The sequence below is a fragment of the Ambystoma mexicanum genome, chromosome 4q (assembly GCF_040938575.1).
Source record: "Ambystoma mexicanum isolate Mex_15411 chromosome 4q, UKY_AmexF1_1, whole genome shotgun sequence".
Taxonomy (NCBI): Eukaryota; Metazoa; Chordata; class Amphibia; order Caudata; family Ambystomatidae; genus Ambystoma; species Ambystoma mexicanum.
In genome coordinates this window covers 975,461,421-975,484,827 of record NC_090928.1, presented here as the reverse complement: position 1 = coordinate 975,484,827, position 23,407 = coordinate 975,461,421, and the positions used below count along the sequence as shown (strand labels likewise).

The 23,407-nt window shown below is 42.7% G+C and overlaps 1 protein-coding gene across 1 annotated transcript in view; it reads left to right on the top strand.

Moving 5' to 3' along the window:
* Positions 1 to 19,577, top strand: part of LOC138468115 (serine/threonine-protein kinase Nek2-like) — a 293,190-nt gene extending 273,613 nt beyond the window's left edge. Inside the window, exon 8 of the mRNA XM_069608532.1 lies at positions 19,054 to 19,577. Within this exon, the coding sequence (XP_069464633.1) occupies positions 19,054 to 19,171 (118 nt within the window). The 3' untranslated portion in view covers positions 19,172 to 19,577. The remainder of the gene's footprint in view (positions 1 to 19,053) is intronic.
* Positions 19,578 to 23,407: the final 3,830 nt, after the last annotated feature.

Genomic DNA, 23,407 nt, shown 5'->3' with positions numbered 1-23,407 from the left:
TATGTTAAATGTTCCCTGTTGTAAATGTGCAGCGCTTTGGTATAAAGCACTATACAAGACTAATAAATACAAATTAATGACAATTTGACCAGTCAAACTATCTTTATTATTGGCGGGCGTTGGTGGTTCTTCAGTACCATCACCTTCTATTATAAGTCCTTCTTTGAATACTTAATGTTGTGATCAGAACTCTACACAGCCATTTACTATTGATTTAACAAGTCTGGTTGCTTTACCTAATGTGGAATTTTGTATTGCAGAAACAGCTAATTTATTGCCGGTGGTTACCACTGATCACAAGGAACACCTATCTGCTAAGTAACATGACTTGCCAGCTAATATGGGTATTTTACATAATGGTGCATGTGCTCCCTTCTCTCCCATGAGAGGCGGCATCTGCACACTCCATAGTCTTTCAAAATCTCCTAACATGTTTGATTCTTATCAAGAATCCTCAACTCTTTCACTTTTACTCGTCCAACACCACGCAAGTCTAATTTACCATATTGTAGGTCTCAAATTCCATTTTCAAAGCAAGATTCGAGTGGATTGTGTCCTCCAACGTATTCCTCATCTTAGATTTATTCATCCAGCTTTGCTTTTCGGAAATTTTTTCGGCAGAGGGCGCCGTGTGTCGATGTTGATAGTCCCTCGAGGGCCTCAGTCGAGGGTGACGTCATCGGGTGTAAGTGTAGCACGCGCGGCGCCCATTGGCCTCAGTTCCGTTTTTCTGCAGTACGTTGCTTCGGACATTCGGCGCGCCTCGTGTTCTGTCAGGAAATATAATATTACGAGAAGAAATTATGTCATAGTCATCGACACCGACCCCGGGATCGGGTTTTAAGAAATGCAAGTCGTGCAGCTCAAATGTCGATCACGGACCCGCACCGCAAGTGTTTGTGATGTCTCTGGGGGGGGGGGGGGCCACGACATGGAGGCCTGTTCGAAGTGTCAGGCGATGATGGGAAAGGCCTTGCGAGAAAGGAGAGGAAAGCTACAGGGAGGTCAGAAGGATCGGAAAGCCTCTAGCTTAGAGACCCCATGGGGAAAAATCTCCTCGACGCGAAGGCATAGATCCAGATCTTGAAGCGATGCTCGTCTTCGTCGAAAAAGTCGAAGAAACGATGCCATAGATCTCCCTCCACCTAGTCGTTGGACGAGTCTCCGAAAATGAAATGCCCCACAAAACATTCGTCTTCCGAAGAGTGGGAAGCATTTAGGGTCAATGATGGAGGTGTTTGAGAAAGCAAAGCCTCAGTCTGTGCCTTCTTCAGAAGCCTTCGAGCCCGGGTGATCGTAAAAAAGAGAACCTTCCAGGACGCTGAGCGAAAAACGGTCTAGTCGACCGCTCGAGGTCACCGCCGTCCGAGACGTTCCACACCTCGAAGGGGACACTGTCGATGGCCGCATCGAAGCAGACCCCATCGACGACCACAATGTCATTGATGCCTTGATCGACACCGAAACCTTCGGCGCCAAAGGCTCCAACCACGCATGGGTAGCTAGAAAAGGAGGAGAAAACTGCAAATATATGCGTCAGGGAACTGGCACTGGAGAATTGCTTACCCCTCACTACTCTAACCTCAAAGATGGGTTGGAAAACTTATTGAGATAAATATATACATTTACAAGACAGCATTAATCTGTGCAGACAGCAACTATAGACAGCCACATGCATGAGCATACATGAAAGTAATTTTAATTGGGGATGTCAAACATATTAGAAGGCAACTCGACTAAAGCATCAACAGATAAGAACGTGCACAAAAATGTTTTGTGTCAGGGAAAATAAGGCAAGGCTACAGGTAACAAAAAACCAGAAAGAGAACGAACATAAAAGATGAGGCAACTTAATATACTTTCTAATCCCATGTTTCGGCCAATAATCAGGTGGGACAGTTTCTTAAGTGTCCATACAGAAGATAAATGTAGTGGCCATCTTCAGGACAGGACATTTCTTCAGGATGAGCCTTATGAACAATTTACTATTGGCGTCAAAGATCTAAAAAAATACATATATATACAATTAATCATGGGACATCAGAACATTGACTTACAAAGTGGGACTAAAATGTCCTTCAATACATAACCTCTAATGTATACACAACTCATATTGGCTGTCTATTTTATTTCTCATATTGCAAAATATATGTAGATATACTATCAATCTTTGTCCTGTATAGAAGCTAGTTTTAAATCTGTGCTTGCCACAGAACACAGTTAACATACCCTTGTGTGACACATAAGAGAGATCCAACCCTTACCAGTACCTCCTGGGTCGAGTGTGATAAAAAAAGTAAAGGCAAAGCCATCAATGACTCTTTCGGGGGCAGAATTGTCACACCTAATGCCTGATTACTAGTCATCTAGATGATTCATGGCATAGTCTACATAAATAGATGAAAAATGGCCAGTCATTTTAAATTGGTTCTTTTTCCTATTGGTATTACCATTTATCAGGTTATTACTACCAAGGGCAGTGCTCAAAAAACATCGGGGCACAGAACAGTTTTATTCATGCAGAGAATGGCTTACTTCCGAGTGTTGCCAGGTAGGTTATACACGAAACTGGAGAGAAAATTCTACTAAACATCATTTAGGCATCCAGTGTGGAACTTAGAAACGGCGTCGTGGCATCAGATTCGCAGGGTGTCCTAAGTCAAATAGAGAGAAACGCGACGGTTTATTCTGAGGGTCTTTTTAGAAGAGAATGAACTTTAATAAAGGCTGTTTCTGTATACCTTTTAACAAAAAAAGCGTAAATCCTAATTCGTGGTGTGAAGAGGCGGCAAGAAATTAATACCGACATTCGAACACAGGTGAAATTAAGCCCGTGTAGTCGAGGATATGCTGTCCAATTCATGTGCAGTCGGTCTGTAAAATGCAGGGCAGAGAACTAATCAAAAGCACAATATTAACAAAGGCGGTCTTGTCACTGTGAACTGAGTGGAATACAGGAGCTTACCTCGCACTACTCGGTTCTGAACCGAACGATCCTCTCGCCACGGCCGTGCTGCAACACCTAGTGGAAGCGATCGTCCAAAGGACGGAATTAAATACGTCTCGACGTCGGCACAACGGCAGGCGAGACTCCTTTATTTAAAGATAGTGTATCAGATACCTCGCAGAAGGCGAGGACTTGATCCACACATCAGTGTATGATGGTATTAGAGAAAAAATATTTTATTCAACGGGGGCCCCGCGGTGGTATGGGGGTGCCATACTGCGATGTCCACAGCGGTACAAGTGACTTATGAATAAAAATCCGCTGAGTTCTGTGTTTAACAAAGGGTCATATTTAATTGAGGTGCCCCAAGGTAACGTAACAAACACGGGCAACCGACCATTATCTGACCAATCAAAGGGTCAAGGAGGGAAGGAGTGAAAAACGGGTGTGCTTATTTACAGCACCCTCATATGTGATCCGAATTATGTGATCAAACTGTTCCATTCCACAGAGGAATTCAGGCCATGGCTGACCGTGTTCAGATTATATATCAGCCTTTGTTGAGCTAAACTCAGAGCTAGAGCTCTATTACCTCCTCTAGGGGAGGGTAGAATTTTTTGAATGACAAACCATTTTAGATCGGTGTAGTTATGCTTTGCAGCAATATAGTGAGATACCAGGGGTTTGTTCTCGGTTTTATTCTTCAAACATGACCTGTGTTCACAAATTCTGAGCCGTACAGCACGGCTGGTTTTTCCTATGTACCAATAAATTGCACGGGCATTTAATGCCATAAATGAGCCAATCCGAAGCACAATTGGAAAAGGATTTTAAATTCCATGTTTTGCCATTAAGTTCAATCGACTTGCAATTAGAGGTTAAAGCACAAACTGAACAGTGGCCACATTTAAAATGGCCTACTACCGGTGGAAGATTCCACAGGGTAGCTTGTGATATTGGTGGACATATGGTTGGATAGGTATGGACCAAAAAATCTTTTACATTTTTTTGACGTTTGAAAGCAAACCTGGGTTGAGCGGGGCAGAACTATTCCGTGGTCAAAATATGCCACTGTTTGATTACTTTGCGTGAAGCATTACTGATGGGGCTGAAAGTGCTCACGCATCTTCTGCAACCATGGGCTCGCGATGAAGGCATCTAGTTCTATTGGCATATTTGGCTCTTTTATATGCTCGATTGATGCATTTTTTGGGGTAACCCCTACTGGATAAACGTTGTTTCAAATCTTTACTTTCTCAGATAAAGTCACCAAGATCAGTACAATTTCTTCTTAGTCTTAAGAATTGCCCAATGGGTAGATTCTCTCGTAGGCTAAGAGGATGGAAGCTGTTGTATCTGAGAAGTGTATTTTTGTCCGTAGGTTTACGAAAAAGGCTAGTGTTCAGGGTGTCTGCTTCAGTTTTAAAGATGGAAAGATCCAAGAAAGGAATAGTGGTTGCGTCAAAAGTCATGGTGAATTTAATGTGTGGGTTGTGATTATTTAACCATTCTAAAAAAGAATGCAGGCGAGGGAGGTCCCCCTGCCAGATCATAAACACATCGTCTATATAACAAAAACATTTTTGTCTTTGAAAGGATTAGATGGATTGTAGATAGAGGTGCTTTCAAAATGGTCCATGAATAAATTGGCCAAGTCTGGCGCGAAGGTCGCCCCCATACTTGTGCCATGGATTTGTTTATGTTCGTTCTTTCTGGTTTTTTGTTACCTGTAGCCTTGCCTTATTTTCCCTGACACAAAACACTGTACTTTCATTTTTGTGCGCGTTCTTATCTGTTGATGTATTAGAGTTGCCTTCTAATATGTTTGACATCCCCAATTAAAATTACTTTCATGTATGCTCACGCATGTGGCTGTCTATAGTTGCTGTCTGCACAGATTAATGCTGTCTTGTAAATGTATATATGTGTGACAATAAGTTTTCCAACCCATCTTTGAGGTTAGAGTAGTGAGGGGTAAGCAATTCTCCAGTGCCAGTTCCCTGACACACTTATATATTTACTTGTCATTTATCCCTATTTTGAGAATTGCTCCCCCGTTAACAAAAAACGCTGGGATCGGGCCTACTTTTTTAGTACGGAGAAAACTGCAAGACATGTATCTACTTCAAAATCTAGTATTACACCTCTCCCAGAGGAGTTTTTCAAATCCTTGACCTCAATTTGAGGATCAGGAGAGATCCGAAGAGGAAGATGTACCTTTTGGGTTGGAATATGGCACCCAAAATGTCCCAAATACTTAATATCGGAAGAAAGCAGGATGAAGGATTTGGAGTCCTTACATAATGCAAGTGGCATTGACACATCTCCTGAGAATGATTTTGGTAGACCAGATCCAGGAGAGCATGCCAGTCCATCTTAGTCATTTAATGACAAAGGTGGTAGACTACTTGGGATGGGCTAAACCAACAGCCCAATTCATCCAGAACGATTTGAGACATATTGGACCATGGTCCCACTGAAGACCCAGTTTTACCTTTTCATGTAGCCTTACAAAACAGGGTGGCCAAGAATTGGTAAACTCCGGATTCTATTCCTCCGGTGAATAAATCCCTAGCATCAAAATACCGCCCATCCAGTAGCGACCCTGGCTATCTGTCAAAACATCCAACTCCCGAGAGTTTGGTCATACAGGCAGCCACAGCTACCAACAAACGTGAGTACTAGTCTATCCCTCCAGACAGGGACGTTAAGCATGTGGATGGTTGGGCATGGAAGCTATTTTCAGCCGGGAGCATGGCATTAAAATCTGCCAGCTCCACATGTGCCTTGGCAACATTTTTGTACTCTGTGGGAGTGCATCGCAATGGCGGCGGAGAACATACCAGAAGGGGAAGGTTTCCTAGCCATCGTTGGAGATGGAAAGGAGGCCATGCAGGAATCCCTTCAATCTGGATTGGACACTGCGGATAGTGTAAGCAGGTCCATGGGCACTAGCACGGTAATGCGCAGGTTTGCGTGGTTACAGAAGTCTGGTTTTGCACTGGACGTGAAGAACCACCTCCTGAACATGCCTTTTGGCAACAAGGCTGACGAGAGCCTTGAGAGGTTGCAGACCTCAAAAGCAGCAGCCAAATCTTTAGGAGCTGCTATTAGGCAACCTCAGCCTTTTCGTACGCAAGGACAATCATGGAGGGGGCGATCCTATCGTTATTATACCCTCATACGGGAAAACGAGAGGAATGGCCAGTCAAAGGGGCCAAAGAAAAGCCACTCGTGGTGGACGAGGAAAACGTGCTAAGCCAGCTCCAGCCTCTTTGCCATCAGCGGATGCAACATCCGCCACAAAACCACTTTGAGGACTTGCACCACAAAACACCTGTAGGAGGCAGGCTGTTGCAGCATCTGCAAGAATGGCGAGCCATTACTTCAGATGTTTGGGCTCTAGAAATAATAGCCCAAGGCTATTGCCTGCCTTTTTCTAAAGCAACCTCAAAGCAATCCACCAGGGAGACACCCGTTTAAGATTTCAAATCCGCTCCTACAGCAGGAAGTTCTAACCCTACTGGAGAAAGGTGCCATAGAACCAGTACCTGCAGCGGAGAGGAACTACTCCCTGTATTTTTTGATCCCCCAAAAAGGACACAGGACTGAGACCCATCTTGGACTTAAGAAGCTTGAACAAGTTCCTCGGGAAGGACAAGTTCAAGATGGTTACTCTTTCTCAGATCCTAAAGGCCCTTCAACTCCAGGACTGGTTGGTGTCATTGGACCTCCAGGATGCTTATTTTCATGTGCCGATTCATCTCAAGCACAGAAAATACCTGAGGTTCGTTGATGGCGACTCTCACTATCCGTTTCGAGTCCTGCCATTCGGGTTAACCTCCGCCCGAGGGTCTTCACCAAGTTAATGAGTGGTGGCAGCGCACCTCAGGAGAGGGGGGATTCATGTCTACCCCTACCTGGACAACTTGCTGATCAGAGCGCGCTCTGCCAAGCAAGATTTGGATCATCTGAAAGTCACCCGCCACTTCCTCCACAAACTGGGCTTCTCCCTCAACTTGAAGTCTCAAATGACACCTTCCCAACAGCTTCAATACATAGGAGCTGTATTAGACACATCCTTGGGAAAGAGCTTGCCTCCCAAGACGAGGGCTCAAGACATTCTTCAGATGGTTTCAAAATTCCAAAATATCCAGGTTTACGACTTTCTATGGTTGCTCGGCCTCATGGCAGCCTGCATTTTTCTGGTGCCAGAGGCACGCTTGAGGATGAGATCCCTTCAATGGACCCTAAACGTGGTCCCAGTTCTCGGGTCAAATGACGGATCTTCTTCAGATTCCGAACAAGGTCAGACAAGACCTTCTATGGTGGACCTTTGCAGAGAACATCTTAAAGGGAGAACGGCCGGAGATCACAGTAGTGACGGACGCCTCACTCCTGGGGTGGGGAGCACATGCCAACGATTTGACAAACGGTCGCTGGTCTCCATCGGAGTCCAAACTACATCAACCTTTTGGAGCTGAGGGTAATCAGACTAGCGCTGAAGGCCTTCCTGCCATCTTTCAGGGGAAAGAATGTCCTGATAATGACGGACAACACAGTGGCAATGCACTACCTAAACAAGAGGTGTGGGGTCACTACCCCTGTGCAGAGAGGCAATGCAGCTCTGGTATTGGGCGATTCAAGAGGTAATCTCTAAAGGCAATTCATCTAGCCAAGGAAGAGAATGACGGCAGATGCTCTGAGCAGGCAGAGCAGTGTCCCACAAATGGGAAGTGGCTCAGGAAGGCATTCAAGAGATCTTCGCCCTTTGGAGAACCCCTCAGACCTATTCACAACCAGTACCGACCAAAAATGCGAAAGGTATTGCTCAAGGGAATTTCCCCCGAGAGGAGACCTGGGGGACGCGTTTGTGGTGGATTGGAATTTCCCACTATTGTACGCGTTCCCTCCAATTCCCGTCATTCCTCAGGTCATCAGGAGGCTGAGGCGCTTCGGGAACTGCATGATCCTAATTGCTCCGGATTGGGCCAGGAGAACGTGGTATCCGGACCTTATAGATATGTCCATCTGTCCTCCAGTACGTCTTCCTCCGAGAGAACCTTCTCTCTCAAATGGAAGGTCAGGTTCTCCACCCAGAGGTCAGAACACTCAACCTTCTGAAAGGCTGAGATACAGGGATTGGAACCTTCCAGGTGTTATGGAGGTGTTGCTTTCGGCAAGAAGGCCAGCAACAAAGTCTCTGTACCGTTGCCGTTGGAAAATGTTTTGCAACTGGTGCAAGGAAAAAAATGTCTCCTTTTTTATGTTCTATTCCGGAAGTACCATCTTTCCTTCTGACCCTTGCACATAGAGGTCTGAATATCGGAACAATGAAAGGTTACCTTGCGGCACTTTCCATCTTCAAGCGCTCATCGGAAGAATGCTTCTACTTAAAATTCCTTTGACCCAATTCATAAAAGGTCTCAATGTGTTTCCTCCTCACTCATTTCAAGCACCGATTTGGGATCTAAATTTGGTATTAAAACTCTTAATGTGTGCCCCTTTTGAGCCTATGCACACGTGTCCATTAAGATTATTAACATGGAAAACAGCATTTTTAGTTGCTCTAACATCAGCAAGAAGAGTGAGCGAATTGCAGGCACGATCTTCTGGGCCACCTATACTGTGTTCCATAAGGACAGAGTTGTGTTGGTTAAACCATCATTTTTACCAAAGGTAATATCTGATTTTCATTCAAATCAGAAAATTGTTTTACCCTCAGTCTATCCTCCACCTCCTCCTTCTAAGGAGGAAGAAAGACTACACAGACTGGACCCAAAAAGAGCTTTTTTACATCTCTAGGCTTTCTAGACTTAGAGTGGACAACCAGTTGTTTATAGGCTACACTGGAAGAAAGCTGGTTCAATCATTAACAAAACAAACAATTTCACGCTGGATCGTGCTTTGCATTGCAGAATGCTACAGACTAGCACAAAAAGACCCACCTGAAGGGTTAAGAGCTCATTCCACCAGAGGCATCGCCTCTTCCACAGCCCTTCAAAGAGGTGTCCCTATAAGGTCCATTTGTGAAGCAGCAACTTGGTCTTCGCTTCACACCTTCTCACAATTCTATAACCTGGATGCTTCCCAGTCTAGGGAGCTAACTTTTGGAAAAGCAGTGCTTTACTCTGCCACCAAGGGCATTTAAAAAAAAAGACCCCTCCTCCAGAGGAACTATGCAAAATGGTGCTTTGGGAGCCCATCTAAGATGAGGAATACGTTGGAGGACACAATCCACTCGAACAAGTTACTACTTACCTGGTAACATTCTTTCGATTGGATGTTCCTCCAACGTATTCCTCATCGCCCTCCCAACCTACCCCTCTGTAGATTTTTTTCCGGGTTATTGCCATCTCAAATCTCGCAAGGCTAATACCTGTCTGCTGGCACAATCTACACAGTACAAGATCAGATGCAAAAGAGGGGAAAAACAGAACCGAGGCCAACGGGTGCCGCGCGTGCTACTTATACACCCCATGATCGTCACCCTCAACGGAGGCCCTCGAGACCATCGACTCGACATCGACGCACGGCACCCTCTTCCGAAAAAAAATTCCGAAGAGCAGCAAAGCTGAATGGAATAGATCTAAGATGAGGAATACATTGGAGGAACATCCCACCAGGTAAGAAGTAACTTGTTCATCTCGATGCACAGCCTCCCTTACTTGAGATTATGTTGGCTGCAATGAGTAGGACTATTCTATCATTATCCAAATTATTTGAGACCTTGATTTTAGAATTACGCAGCAAACTAAGCAAATTGATCAGATTGTACAATGGATGACTAGTAAAGACAAGGTGACAAACCTGGACTTGCCACCCTCCCTAATTAACTTGGTGATTAGGTCTCAAACCTTGCACAATAGTGCATTCTCCGACTCGTGCAAGCTTCCTATTTACCCATTAGCATCTGTAAAAGGAATTCTCAACATTCACACCAATAATACGTCCATGTGAACATGCCACAGTACACTTATGTTTGAAACAAAGGGGTGGCGTCCTGCCACATACATTTACATCAATTACCCTTTACATTTTTATTTGCTGCAAAGGTTATAACATTTTGCATGCTAAGTATCAAAGGAACTGTATACTCATGGTTAGTAGGGGTAAGAATACAAAAAGATCATCACGGGTGACTATTAGCTTATTTATTCAGCTGATGTCACAAAGGATATGGGTTCAGTTTCCCATAGTGTGTTTTTTTGAACAACACTTGCCTAAAAATTGGTAGACATATTGAAAACAGAACAAATGGAGAGCAAACTGAAGCCACAATTCAAGTTCTTAAAACAGGGTCATAGATTTGCTAATACATGTACATAAAAGCAGAGTAATTTTACAGCAATTATGGTAAAAAAAACACATGGAACGTAAAACTGTAAATAGTGAACCGGAGTTTAGTCTTCACAAAAACATCCTGATGTTTCCAAGGTGTACTGGATATTTTGGGGAGGTAACCAAGTCTTTGGTCTACGTCTAGATATTGATCAGATGGTGTATGGGGACTGGCATGATTGGCCCTGGTGGAAAATGGTCCTGTGACGTTTCGGCGTGGAACGCCTTCAAGGGTCTTGACCCGGTCTCCCTATGTGGAGGAATGAAGTGAGGACGTGATTAGTGTGGATAAAACACTGCAGTGTTGTGGCAAAAAAACGTGATATTAGCATGTAATAAAAACCAAATTAAAAACCCCCTAAGGGTAAAGAGTGTCAAACATACTGTAACTTGTGGGCTTGTGCTGTCCAGTGACTGACCTCGATAAATAGAAGTGGGTGATGGAGATTGACTTCCAATGTCCTTGTGGTAAACGGAACCTTGCAGCAAGTGTCTGGAGAGCAAGGCTGTGCTCAGGGCATTTGTCTAAAAATGAGAGGAAAAAGACGTAGGAACAAATGATTGTTCAGAACCAATAAAATGCTGAAAGTGCATGTGGTTGCACGAAAGTGTGCTGCCTATGGGGGCAAGCAAACATTGTGCTTGAACAAGATTACCTGATCTTCTGGATGGATGTAGATCAGCAATGCGTGGGTTCGTGGGAATGCTGTGGACCAGCAGCAAGAAGCCCGCAATGAAGGGGAGCTCTGCGTTTTTAAACTGGTAGCAGCAACGATGCAGATGGTGCAAACACAGATGTGTGAATGCGGGACGTGCCTCTGCGTAAAGAGAAAGGTGGGAGAGAGTCTAATATCAACCAAAAACAGCTGTGCAATGAGCAGTACACGAAAAAGGGAGGGCTGTAGTGAAGGGCGCGGCGTGGCCATCAGTTTACCTGGTGAGAAGTAGGGATACAGAGGCGGTTGAGTCAGCTCTGCGGAGGAGATAATTCAGCGTCTGCTTGCCATGTCAGCAGACAGTGTAATGCTGAAGCCGGCATCTTAAACTGAGAGGAGCGGTGTACTGGTTGTTCGAGCGCATGCGCGGGTTGGAAATGGGACACGCGAGCTAGTGCGCATGCGCGGGTGAAAAGTGTGAATATTAGTGCGCATGCTCATTGATGTGCCGCTTGGTTGTTGCCTAGGGAATGCAAGGATGTGGCTGCGTCACTAGAATGTATGGGTAGGAGCGTAAGTAAATTGTACTCGGTGGAAGTGTCTCCTGTCATGATATATATGCATGTGGTGTTGGCATACTAGTAACAGTGTACATAACAGCAGGACAAACCTAAAGAACGGTAAGTAAGTTTGTTTTTCAGCCAACATTGAGTAATACATAAATAGTGTGAAACAAAAGGGCGTATCTTCCCGCAAAAAGAGGAAAACATCAAGAACGCCAAAGTGTGTTCTAACAGCAGAGGGACTACATACACCCTTTGTTGCACATAGTCAATGAATTTGAGTTCAGATGGCACAATCAGTTGTAAGATTAGCATCCGTCAACAGCCAAAGTCGCTCCAGTAAAGTAAAAAAATGCATGAAAGATACAGGCAACATGCTTTGCATATGGTTAATAATGGTGTCACATTAGGATATTGCATTCAGTACACTTATGGAGTTGAGCAGATCTAATCTAATATGTAAATGGCACCAAAAACAGTGCTGTTGATGTAACCAACGTATGTGTCAAAAGGACCGGAAATTAAAGACCGGATTATATCAGTTTACAAAAGAAATCGAAGAATAAGAAACTGATTAACACTATACTTTGTAGTAGATTTAAATTGATACGGAAATTCAAATTCCTAAGACTGTTTGTGCTAGTACAGCTGTGCTCAATAAGTACAAAAACATGGCGTGTCAAAGGTGATGCAATCAAATTAATTTTACCTGTTGCCTATCCCCCTTGGATCTAGTTACGGCCATAACCGCTTCACAAAAATACATGCTCAATAGTCAACCTGTGGCTGATTACATTAACTTGAATAGTAAAACATCTGACCAGATTGAGAAGACTGACTAAAAGTGAGCTGTCATCGAGTGATGGGGTGCATCTGCAAATTAGAGCGGAAATTAATAGATCTACTGAAGAATATTTAACTTCGAAGCAGGAGACTCATTGTTTGGTACTCAAACTACTTCGAGAGACTGACGATCATTGATGTTTCCATGGACAATCCAATCTGGAACTACACTCATAACGCATCTGCTCATTTAGATCGGAATTCTCAGTATCAATGTACTGACCTGCACAGTGGAATGGTTAGAAGAAACAAGGATTGTAAGTTGCAAAATGCATCAGCTTATAATATCAGTCTTATAAAGTCAGTAGATCAGGTTGAAATTTTAAATGTTGATTTGTCTGTGATGAGGTTGTGGATTCGTTCAGGGGTAGTGAGGAACAGCATATAACAAGTCAAAATGGAGCGCTTTGCTTTAGGTTTTGTCATAGATCAAGATCCTACAGTGTTCAATGTAGCCAACAGTGGAACTGCTCACCAACCCAGAAATGTCGTCCCAGGAGAGGCTCTTTAACAAACATAATTATACTACTACATTCACCCCATCAGTCAATGATGGACAATCTTCTTTACAATGTGGTCCAAGTAGAAAACCAAAACTAGCTACTGGAAACGTGCGTAATTTAGTAACTCTCGCCAGTTGGAATATGCAAGGTCTTTCGCTTTTGTGTAGTGATGGTGATGAATCAATTCATTTGACATGGCAGCTCCGTCAGCCAGGCTTCCTGAAGTGCTAACATGGAGCAACAATTTTTACATCCAGCTAATGCTGTACAGGAAGGGCGGCCTACTTCAAGCTTAATGGTAGCTGTCAAGGGAAGCTCAGGTTTCAAATTCATCCCTAGTTGGCACCTAATCAACAATTGGAAATGGTTAAAATTATTTTTCCCGAAGGTGTAATGGCTCTTATCAATATTTACAGAAATCAGATTTTCAAGATCTTGAAAATCTGAATGTGGCAACAAGCTCCAGATATCACTACTACAATAACTGGAGATTTAAATGTAGTGTTTGTCAAGACAAACTGCTAATATGGCTTGTACCAAATGGACAAGCCTTATGAAAGAGTGACAGTTAATAAAACGGCTCTATAATGGGTGATATTCCACTGCAAAGCACATGGCATAGATAAGGGAGTCCATTATTGACTACATATATGTAGATGAGTATGTTCACTAAAGTCAAATGTTTAGATAAAACAGGCCCATAGTGACCCAGAGATGGTGACCCTACATTAGTCTCTAGAAATGACAGATATCCAAGGGAAATCCATTAGTTACAATGAACAAATCATTGTTAATAATTCAAGATCTCGTTTTCGTTGGAATGAAGACTCCTTGTAGCTTAACAATATTCTGAGCTCCATCTTGCTTAGCAGCTATATTTACAGGGGAGACATACTGATGCCTTGCAGCTTTTCAAAATCCACTCTGTGGGAAATTTACATTGTAATAAGAAACATATTTGATCCGCAAATGCAGAAACAATTTTTTTCGAAAACCAAAAAACTAAATCTTGCTGCTTCCGTTCTGAGAGCTGGAGCCTTAAACATTGAGATTATAAGAATTGGCTGCGAAAGGCCCAGTGTGGTGGTGAAATTAGCGCAATTAATACTAAAGTGTCATCACAGATATGGTCTTTGCATAATTTGGCCAATTAAATCTCACCAAATGCCTGTACAAATCAATGGAGTATCAGAAGACAAATGGATACGTTAATATTCTAATATGTATGCTCAAAGCCTGACCAGACAGTTTCTGTGTACAAATGAAATAAAGTTACAAATAACAGGATGTACTATAGTATATATCAAAATCCAGTAGCTCGCGGGCCCCAGGTCCAGATGGATTGAATAATATAAACACCTTTACTAACATTTTGACAACACTGGTCATTCCCGAATTGTGGTGCCGATCTGTCATTGTTCCCATATTTAAGAAGGGCGCTTGATTGTATCATTCCAACTATAGACTGATAGACTTTCTTGATGTGCCAGGTACAATTTTGCTCACTTCATCCTTGAGACTTTAACCTATGGGCTATTGAACCTTAATAATGTGAACTGTGTCAAACCGGTTTTGTGGCAGGGCTTGGCACAGCAATTAATTTGCGTACCATTTACTTGCATCAAATCACATCTTTAATAAAACAACCTTTACCTGGTATTCGATGACTTCCGGGCAGCATTCCACTGTCTTCAGAGCTTCTATTTAATAAACTAAACCGTGCTGAATGTACTTTCAATCTTATCTAATTTACCAACACCAAAGTACAGATTTGATTGACGCTGGAAGGTGATTGAACTGCTTCAGTCAACAGAGAATGCTGAAGCAGGGATGTATACTTGCTTCGGCCCTCTAACTTCTGACATGGGGGGCAGGGGGGCCTCTTTTGGGGGCATCACCACTGATGCCCTGTAATTAGCCTCCCAATTAATGCCAGCCCTTCCATATGCGGACGACCTTGTTCTGATGTCCAAAACGCCTCGGGGCCTGCAGAGACTACTTGATGCTCTCGCAACTTTTGTCCAACAAAATCTATTGATCTCGAAAGAACAAGTCACGATTTGTATGGGGAGGAGGTGTCGAGGAAAATCATGGTCATTGCAGAATACTGTATTGGAGATTGCTCATCAATACACATTTGTGCGAAGTGATCAAAATAAGACCTGCCTGCTGAGGGGAATAGACTATAGCTTTCTCCCAAACAATGATCATATGAGGGAAATATGGTAAATTTTCCATTACTCCTGATCTCACGTTCTATCACCAAAAGGTCAACCATATATCAACCATATATCGTTGTATGGTTCAGAAACCAAGGCAATTTCATCAACGATGTGACAAAATTCTTGCAGCAAAATTCTTGCAGCAAATTCTTAAGTCTGCCGAAATGTGTTCCAATTGTTTGGATTAGATATACATTGGGTCTTGTATCTTTATATGCATGCCAACTGTGGCACTTATTAGGAAATGTTGGTTGCGTCTCAATCAAATGTTTTATTCAAATACATGTTTTCTACAAAACATTTTTATGCAAAAGTTTTTCATACCTAGCAGCAGTTGACATTTCGATCCAAATTCTTGTAGCTAATCCTGGTCGAGTAAAGATCACTTTTTCAACATGATTGTCTCGGGACAAGAGATTAATGTCAAACTTATCAGGATTTTAGAAACCATCTCTTTCAAGACTAAAGAGATGTGGTAGAGCTATATATGCTTTCTGCCTCGCATAGATTGGATTTTCTACATCAGATTTAATGTGCTTACTAGATGAACACAAGCGAGGCGTGGAATTATTGCTAAACATGAGAATGTTGTCGATTTTGATTTCCCAATAAGAAACCTTGTGCCGTTTATTGACTGTCCTAACACATTCGTAGTTAAAAACAAAACAGTTGCAAGACTAGCAAGAAATTGCACCAAACATGTTGTGGCAACTAATTTTTTCTGGAAAATTAACTTCAATGAGAATTGCTGTCATTGGTTTGCTACATGCATTGTAACTGAACTAGAACATTTTTAATTAGGACCTTGATCAATCGAAAGAACTTCCACTTGATTTTGTCATGAAATTCATTGGTTGCAATTTTGATTTGTATTTTTATTGTAGAAGCGATTTTAGTAATTTTAATAATTCTGTACAATCGTCTGAGCAAAGTTGGATTGATAAAATTGATGCTATATTTTTATTATTGAATGGGATGTTGTCTTTACATTGTAAACTAATATTTTAAAGTTGATAAAAATCAGCTAAATCAATAAAAAATAAAGAATAACTGCCAAACTTCCAGTGGCATCTAAACAAAATGTTTTTAATTTACTTTGGGGGTGGGGGGGAGTTATAGCCTGGATCACCTTCAGGTATGCATCTGGGTCGTACATAAACTGTCCTTCACCCTCCCTGTTCAAACTAGTCTTCATGGTCCTGATGGAGTTTTAAGATCCTAAGGCAAAATGATACCAGTATACATGCAATGAGGAGTTTGCAATCTCAATCTACAGCTGTGAGGGGCCATTTCCCCTCTAACGACCCTGGCTGTGCAATTGCAGATTATTGGGCTCTCGACTGTGGCTGCCCCATCAAATGATGAAACTAACTTTCAAAATGAAGGTTTTTCTTCAATCTGTTTCAGAGCCATGGATGGCAAATGGTTTGTCGTCCATGGAGGCCTTTCTGTGGAACTGATTGGTATGCTTGTTTCTCCTTTCCCCTCAGTCATTCTAAAGTTCATGTCAAGCATAGGATGTTTGCTATTGCTAGTAATTCTGAAGGGCCTAAAATATTGTACTGACCTGCTTCACGTGTGGTATAGCGTGTTCCAGCTTCTGGGAGATTGAGCTGTCCTGCACTGCAACACTCATTTGGTATGTGCTGATGCGCTAGCCTGGGTATAATTGCAACATGTGGTAGTGCAGTCCAGAATTAATCTTCCCTGCTGCCATTGTTCTGGGCACCCTTTTACAACACGTTTCAACAATATGAATCATTGCACAATGAGACCAGCCATATGCAAATCTGGTGTAGTACTGCCACCAAAAGCAGCACTCCATCCTGAAATGATAGGCTATCTCTGCTCTACTTGGAAAGGCAAATATGATCAACAGGTTTGGCACTTGCTTAGTTTCCTAGTACAGTGTGCCATGGACTCCTTCCTGGTGATACCCTCTCTCCCTTAGGGTGACCGAAATATAAACAAAGTGGAAGATTTTAAATCCATTGTAGCCACTGGAATTTCTTTGGACAAGCCATGCCTTCTGACACCCAATGAGGCTGAAACATGGGGTTTCTCGTGCGTAAGGGATGTGACCTAGCAAATGAGACTGGTCTGCATCTTTTGAGGTGGGTGCATAATTGGCTAAAGTATTTTGGGGTGGGGGGGGTTGCTCGGAGCAATGATTGGGAGGGATTCAAAACATTAAGCCATCTGTTCACTTTTGGATAGGCTACTCTAGGGACAGTATGGCTTGCGAGTTGACATCTCAGTCTTTGCGAGTTGCAGTATCAAACGATCTTGTGCCACTCGTTGCGCACAAGAGTAGTGGCCTTTTTTAGTTATGAGAAGTTCTATCCCATCTTTCGTCCACAGGCATTTAGGCGGACTCTTGGAAGTCTCTTGGGATCAGTGAAGATGGTTTACATTGGTAAAGGGCTCTCGCGTCATGGGGCCTTATTGTGCTTGCTGCAGTTGCATATCCACTTTGAGTACTACTTAACGCCTCCTCGCATGGAAAACCTTTTGGTTGCCGTCACATCAGCAACACTGAGGTCTAAGCTATGTCGGCAGGACACCTTTTCCAGACCAGCTAAGAGCACCTTTTCCTGCTCCCTTCTGAGGCAGAAATGAGATTGCATTGTCTAGATTTAGAAAGGGCTCTGAGGTGTGAAATGTGTATAGAAACGAGGATTTCAGAGCTTCTGATCCTACCCATATCGGGAAACCCTTTTTAATTGCCAAGGCAGGTGAAACGAGAGGAACAGGCAAGGTGGATTGGTGGGGGAGTGAACAGACTATGGTCGGTGTAACACACCGACTGCGTGGGTTCACAGGTACGTATACCTCTGTATGGTGACCCTCTTTTAGGGATGCAGATTTCTGTGGCCCGTCATCTTTTATTGAGATGCATACACATGTAGATTTTACTTTTGCAAGAATTTTTGCACTCAATGTGCAAAAAGTAACCACCTAGCAATGTGTTTGATGTAGTCTGCGGAGCTGCAGCATGTGAGGTCCATAAGCATTACTCCTGGAACACTACCTCAATCAAATACTTGGCTTTGCCGAAGTATTGGGGTGGTACCTGCCGACTCGCCAAACTGAAGAACACTGAGGAGCACTGCTATCTGGTTCATAATCATTAGTAAGTCTGGAGGAAGGAAGTGCTGGCATATACAAGTAGTAACTAGTGTACTGATGGGGTTTTGTTCCTATGGGAGGAATCTGCTCCATCGCCTGTCCTTGGCTCTGCCATTCTTTCAGTCAAGGCATTTACAGATTAAGGCAGAGGTATGAATACCTGTGCTTGTAAGGGCCAGAGCTTGCAAGTGGACAGTTGCACTACTCTTGGACATCGGTTGTGTTTTTGAATACTTTGCATAGAATCCTAGATTATAACTATAGAAGACCGATTAGAAAGTCACTTCGAATACTAGCTCAAGACACTGATTAGTAACGTGCACACAGTGCAATGACTGGTTATAAGCTGGTGGGGAGGGAATGGGTTGCAGCTTCTCTATGGAGAATCATGACATGGTTGTATTGCCTACATTAGAATTTTTCGTTAGGTTCAGATTTCCTGCATGCTTCAAAATTACTAGACCCTGAGGAACAAAGCAAGGTGTGGATGAGTGACAAACTGAAATTCTGTAAATGTGTATTAGCTAAAATTGTACCTTTTTGCCTCCAGTATTACATTTAATTGAAATCTAGTGAGCTCTCATTTGAAGCTGTCCTGTAGTAGTGGGCACCCACCTTGTAAAAGTATTAATATTTCTGTTACCATAACTGTTACCGTAAGAAGCACACTTGGAGCCTTCCCCAGTCTTACTTTCATAGCAAGTAAACACCATAGCTGAGGCAGTGCAGGGCCGTATAATGTAAAACTGTTCCATGAACTATCCTGGTTTCATCATCGCTTGTGTAGATAACTGCAGTAAGCCATATAACAAAACCAAACACTGATTGTTCTTTTTCTTCTGAAAATAGAGTGGAGGCAGATGCAAAGTACAAGGTGCAAACGGGGAAAGTGGAACACTGTCAACGCTGTCACCGCTGTCACACTCCTTTGAGGAAGCCTTGTGGTGTAGAATATCGCAAATATTGACCCTGGTGGTTTTCGGATCTGTGATCGCCTCAGAGTCGGACGAATATGGCGAATTTTCTTTCGTTAAACATTTTTGGCTGCATATTTGTGGGGGAGACTCCCGCAGTCCCCAAAACCCCACTAAACCCACCAACATGCAGCATTTTAAATTCTGCATTTCATGTTCGGTTTTTTGATACGATACCATGGTTTTCCACACTAGCACAACTGGAGAAACCTGTTTACATATTTATAGTCTTTATTTATATGGTTGCCTACAAATGTATTTGAATTTTGCATTATGTGAAAATAATATATGGCCTTTATTGCACAAAGCTAATTTATGTATTTTAAAAGCACTTATCTGTTAATGTATTTTTTTATATATGCATATATTCAATAAAACATGTCAAAGATTTATTTGGGATACCGGCTAAGATGTCAAGGTCTTTCTCATACAGTGCATTGTATTTTTTTAGTTCCTTTGTCCTGGTTTTACATAGTATCTTAATCTGAAGATTCAAAGGGAATAAGCACATGGAGCATTTGAGAACTTTGGCCATAAACGTTTTGTTTCAATGATCCATCAGTTTAAGGGCTTCTGGAGAGGTGCTATGCAAGTGGGGAATGCTTATAGGGAGAGTGGTAAGGGGTATTTCGGGCAATTGGGCAAGGAAAGTGCTTCATGTAACGATGGATGTATCGGTCCATCTTATATGGATTTTCTGAAGAGAATAGATGTTAGTTTGGTTGCAAGGCAGTTTTGGAGAGCTCTAAATTAGTCGTGTTGGGTGTAAGCGGGGCTCAATGTACTGTCAATACTAGTTGGTGTCTGCATAATAGACCTGCTGCAACTGATTAAATAACTGCAGATATTGGAACTGCTAGTCTTATTCAGAGGCCTAGTCCAAGAGTAGAAGACCATTGGCTGTTTGGTGGAGCAAGGGTGGAGAAAGCTACAGCCTGCAAGGTCTTGAGCGCAATCTGAAGCATCACTAAACTAATGTCAAGCACCAAGAGGTTGACAGGAATTTTCCCAGGCATGTGTTCTGTTTTTACTTTTTCTAAATGTGGTTTCATAATTAGAAGTCTGCCAGTTGAAAGATGGCTTAAAAGTGCAGTTTTCCTCTTGGTTTCCCCTAAATGATCTATTATCAACTTACTAGCTGTGATAGGCAGGTGATGTATAAAGTAAATAGCTTTACATTATGTCCCGAGTGACACTGAGGTGTTAACAAACCAATATGCATAACAAGGTGCATCTGATTAGTCCATGTAACAAATGGTGTTGGAGCTCCCAGACTTTCAAGGTAGTTAATTAAATATCTATTCCTGGAGCAGCAGAGGGACTTTACATCCTTTCCTGAAACAACCTAATAAATGTATTCGAACATGATTAGCTAGGATTTTACTTCAAATGTGTCTCAAATGTAACCTACTTAACATGTAGTGAGTGAGGGGTGTAGTTGGTTGGTATATTGAGTGGTCAGAAGTCGAGTATTAACCATTCTGCTGGCGTCAGTCTTCATGTATTTTGGAAGTAAGCCAGAGGAATCGATACTTGATGAAGATGGCTGGGAATATAGGAGATGCAGAGTTAGCCTTATAACCAGCACTATGCTCAGAGGCTGTCTAGTGTACTACTAGAGTAGTTGTGGTGCTGCATGTAACAATCTGATTCTGAATGCATAAAGTATTCTAGCGATATGTAGGACATGGTGGTAAACGTATATGCTCACTCGGATGTTTGGGGTCTTGGACAAAACCTTCTTGCCAATATGCTCTGTAAAAGGTTGTTTGGGTAACAAGGGAACACCATGATTTATTGCCTTTTTTAAGCCGAGTAGCTAAAGTGTCATGGTATGTAAGAGTTCCAGGTTCTGGGAGCAAGCCCTAGAGTGCTGCTCCTCTCGGGTGCCTTTTTGCGATTACCATGCATTTGTAGGATTGTATGACAAGATGCTCCAGGTCCTAGTATTGAGATGCGACTAAAAAGCAATGCAGAGTATCTTAAGGGGATCGCAGTGTCTAATCAGGAGCCACTGCAGGAAAATCCGTGCTGAGTGATGCGATCCTTGCTCTTCAGTCAAAGCAACAACCTGGCAGCTGCCTTCTAGACAAGCTTTACTCACAATTAGGCTTTTGGGTCACCCACTAAACTGTTCGCATAGTCCAGTCTAGAAAATATGGCCTTTATAGTGTTTGAAATCCAGTAAAGGGAGCAGGTTTATCCACCACTGATTTGATTCTCTAGCAAAAGGTTGTGATCCAGGGTGATTCCTAGGTATTTGTATTACTCTATGGGCCCAAACAATATTGAACCTCAAGCACCCCATTCCTACAGTCCACGTTTTTCCACCTATATCCCACAAATATTTTTCCACCAGTAAAGGACAGTACCATGTTGCTTGTCTTCCCACAATTAATGGAAATATGTGAATCTAGTCCCTTCCAAGACCACACTTTGCAGATGCAGCTTTGGGTTGATTCAGTACCCATCCCTAGATTTCACACCAAATGTCAGTTACCTCAGGATACGTTTTTAAAATGTATGCCGCCATAAGTGTGAATGAAGTAATCCGACCCTGTCCATATGATTCAGACTTGATAGGTGCTGTTTTTATGAATACTGGAGTGATGTTACTAAAAGTATGTATACTGGGGTGTGGATGGCCCTAGATAGCATAACTGAATTAAAGATTTTTGTTTTGCTGTTTAAATAGTTCAATGCAGGAATGCCATTACAGACATCGTATTATGACTCAGTTCTTGGAGGGTACCTTCATTTAAATGTGTGCAGTTCCCAGGTGTTGGAGAGAATGCAGGTGGTTAATAGATTTCATCCATAATTTCAGCCTCCCGATTGGTCTGCACTTCTTCCTAGGGTGCTTATTTTCATGGCCTTGAGAATCTGCTTTGCATGCTATGCATCTGTCGCCATCAGTTTGCACCTTTCGATTTCGAACTTCATTCGCTCGAGAAACAGACCGGACTTCTGTATGCAGAAGCAAGTACACTGGATCAGCTGAGCGACTATGGGTTTGGTTAGTGGTAGGGTCAAGGAATTACTAGTTCACTGGGACCTCAGATACACTTTACACAGCCTCCCACAGCTAATCTATCCCCACCTGTAAGCTCCATGGAGAATTTATATTTTGCTGCTAATGTAATACAAAGTTTGCACACAGTGGGCATCTGCTCATACAGTTTCCCAAAACAACATATAGCGAAGTTTAGCATGCAAGAGGTTTAAACCGAGAACCATAGATAAAGCCAACAGTTGTGGGCAACCTATGCCACGCAGGCTGAGAGGCCAAGATCTATAATCTAAGAATCACTAGGCTTTTTGCTGTGTGGCTAGTCCAGCACTATGAAATTGAGCCTTCAAAAGGACGGCGGGAGCTGCCAACTCAACTGCACTAAGCACCCCAGAAGGCTGAGGGTACTAACCCCCAAGACCTGACATTACACACCAAGCTAAGGACACCAACTTGGTATTGCAGCTGCGAACATGTTGCTTAACTATTCATTTGGAGGCAGGCAGGCACATAAGGTGTCACCAGAGCACAGGTTGCAAGGATAGGTCCCCAACATCGATGCAAGGTGTTAAAAAAAAAAAGAAACTTGCTTCAATTTAAAGACCATAAATCCATTTGACTCGCTAACGCAAACACTAATGTCTAACACTGAGGGCCACAATTCATATATGTACGCCCGGGCAAGCTTTCCATATGGCAAAGCAATGGAAGAGTCCATCAAAAAAGAAACCGTAGGATAACCAGGCAGAGCCCTCATGGGAGTAAGGGATGCACCCACGGACACGCTAGTTGTGTTTATACCATCACAGAGCCCTTGCTGGATATGGTTTGACAATCAAATGTACCCCAGAGAATTAGGTGCTGGAGAGGCCGATTCAAATGTCCTATGGATTAGCATGAGGACAGGAATCTCGAATTTACACTCCCTACAGAAGATCTGGGTTCTTAAATTTCACTGTTCAAGAAGGTAGCTAATGTGTTTGGAATGAGAACCCGAAAATAAAACATTTCACGGAGTAAACTAAATGAACCCAAGCATATTTCAGAGCATCCCATCACCAATTAAAAAAATTGGTAGTAACTGTACAAAACTCCAAAATGCCAGGCAGCTGGGCAGACCCTGTTTGTAAAGAGACCACTCAACCAGATGTGCTTCTAAATACCTACAGCATTACTTGGAACACCTACTTCCACCCTTGCTGCCAGAGAACACAAGTGT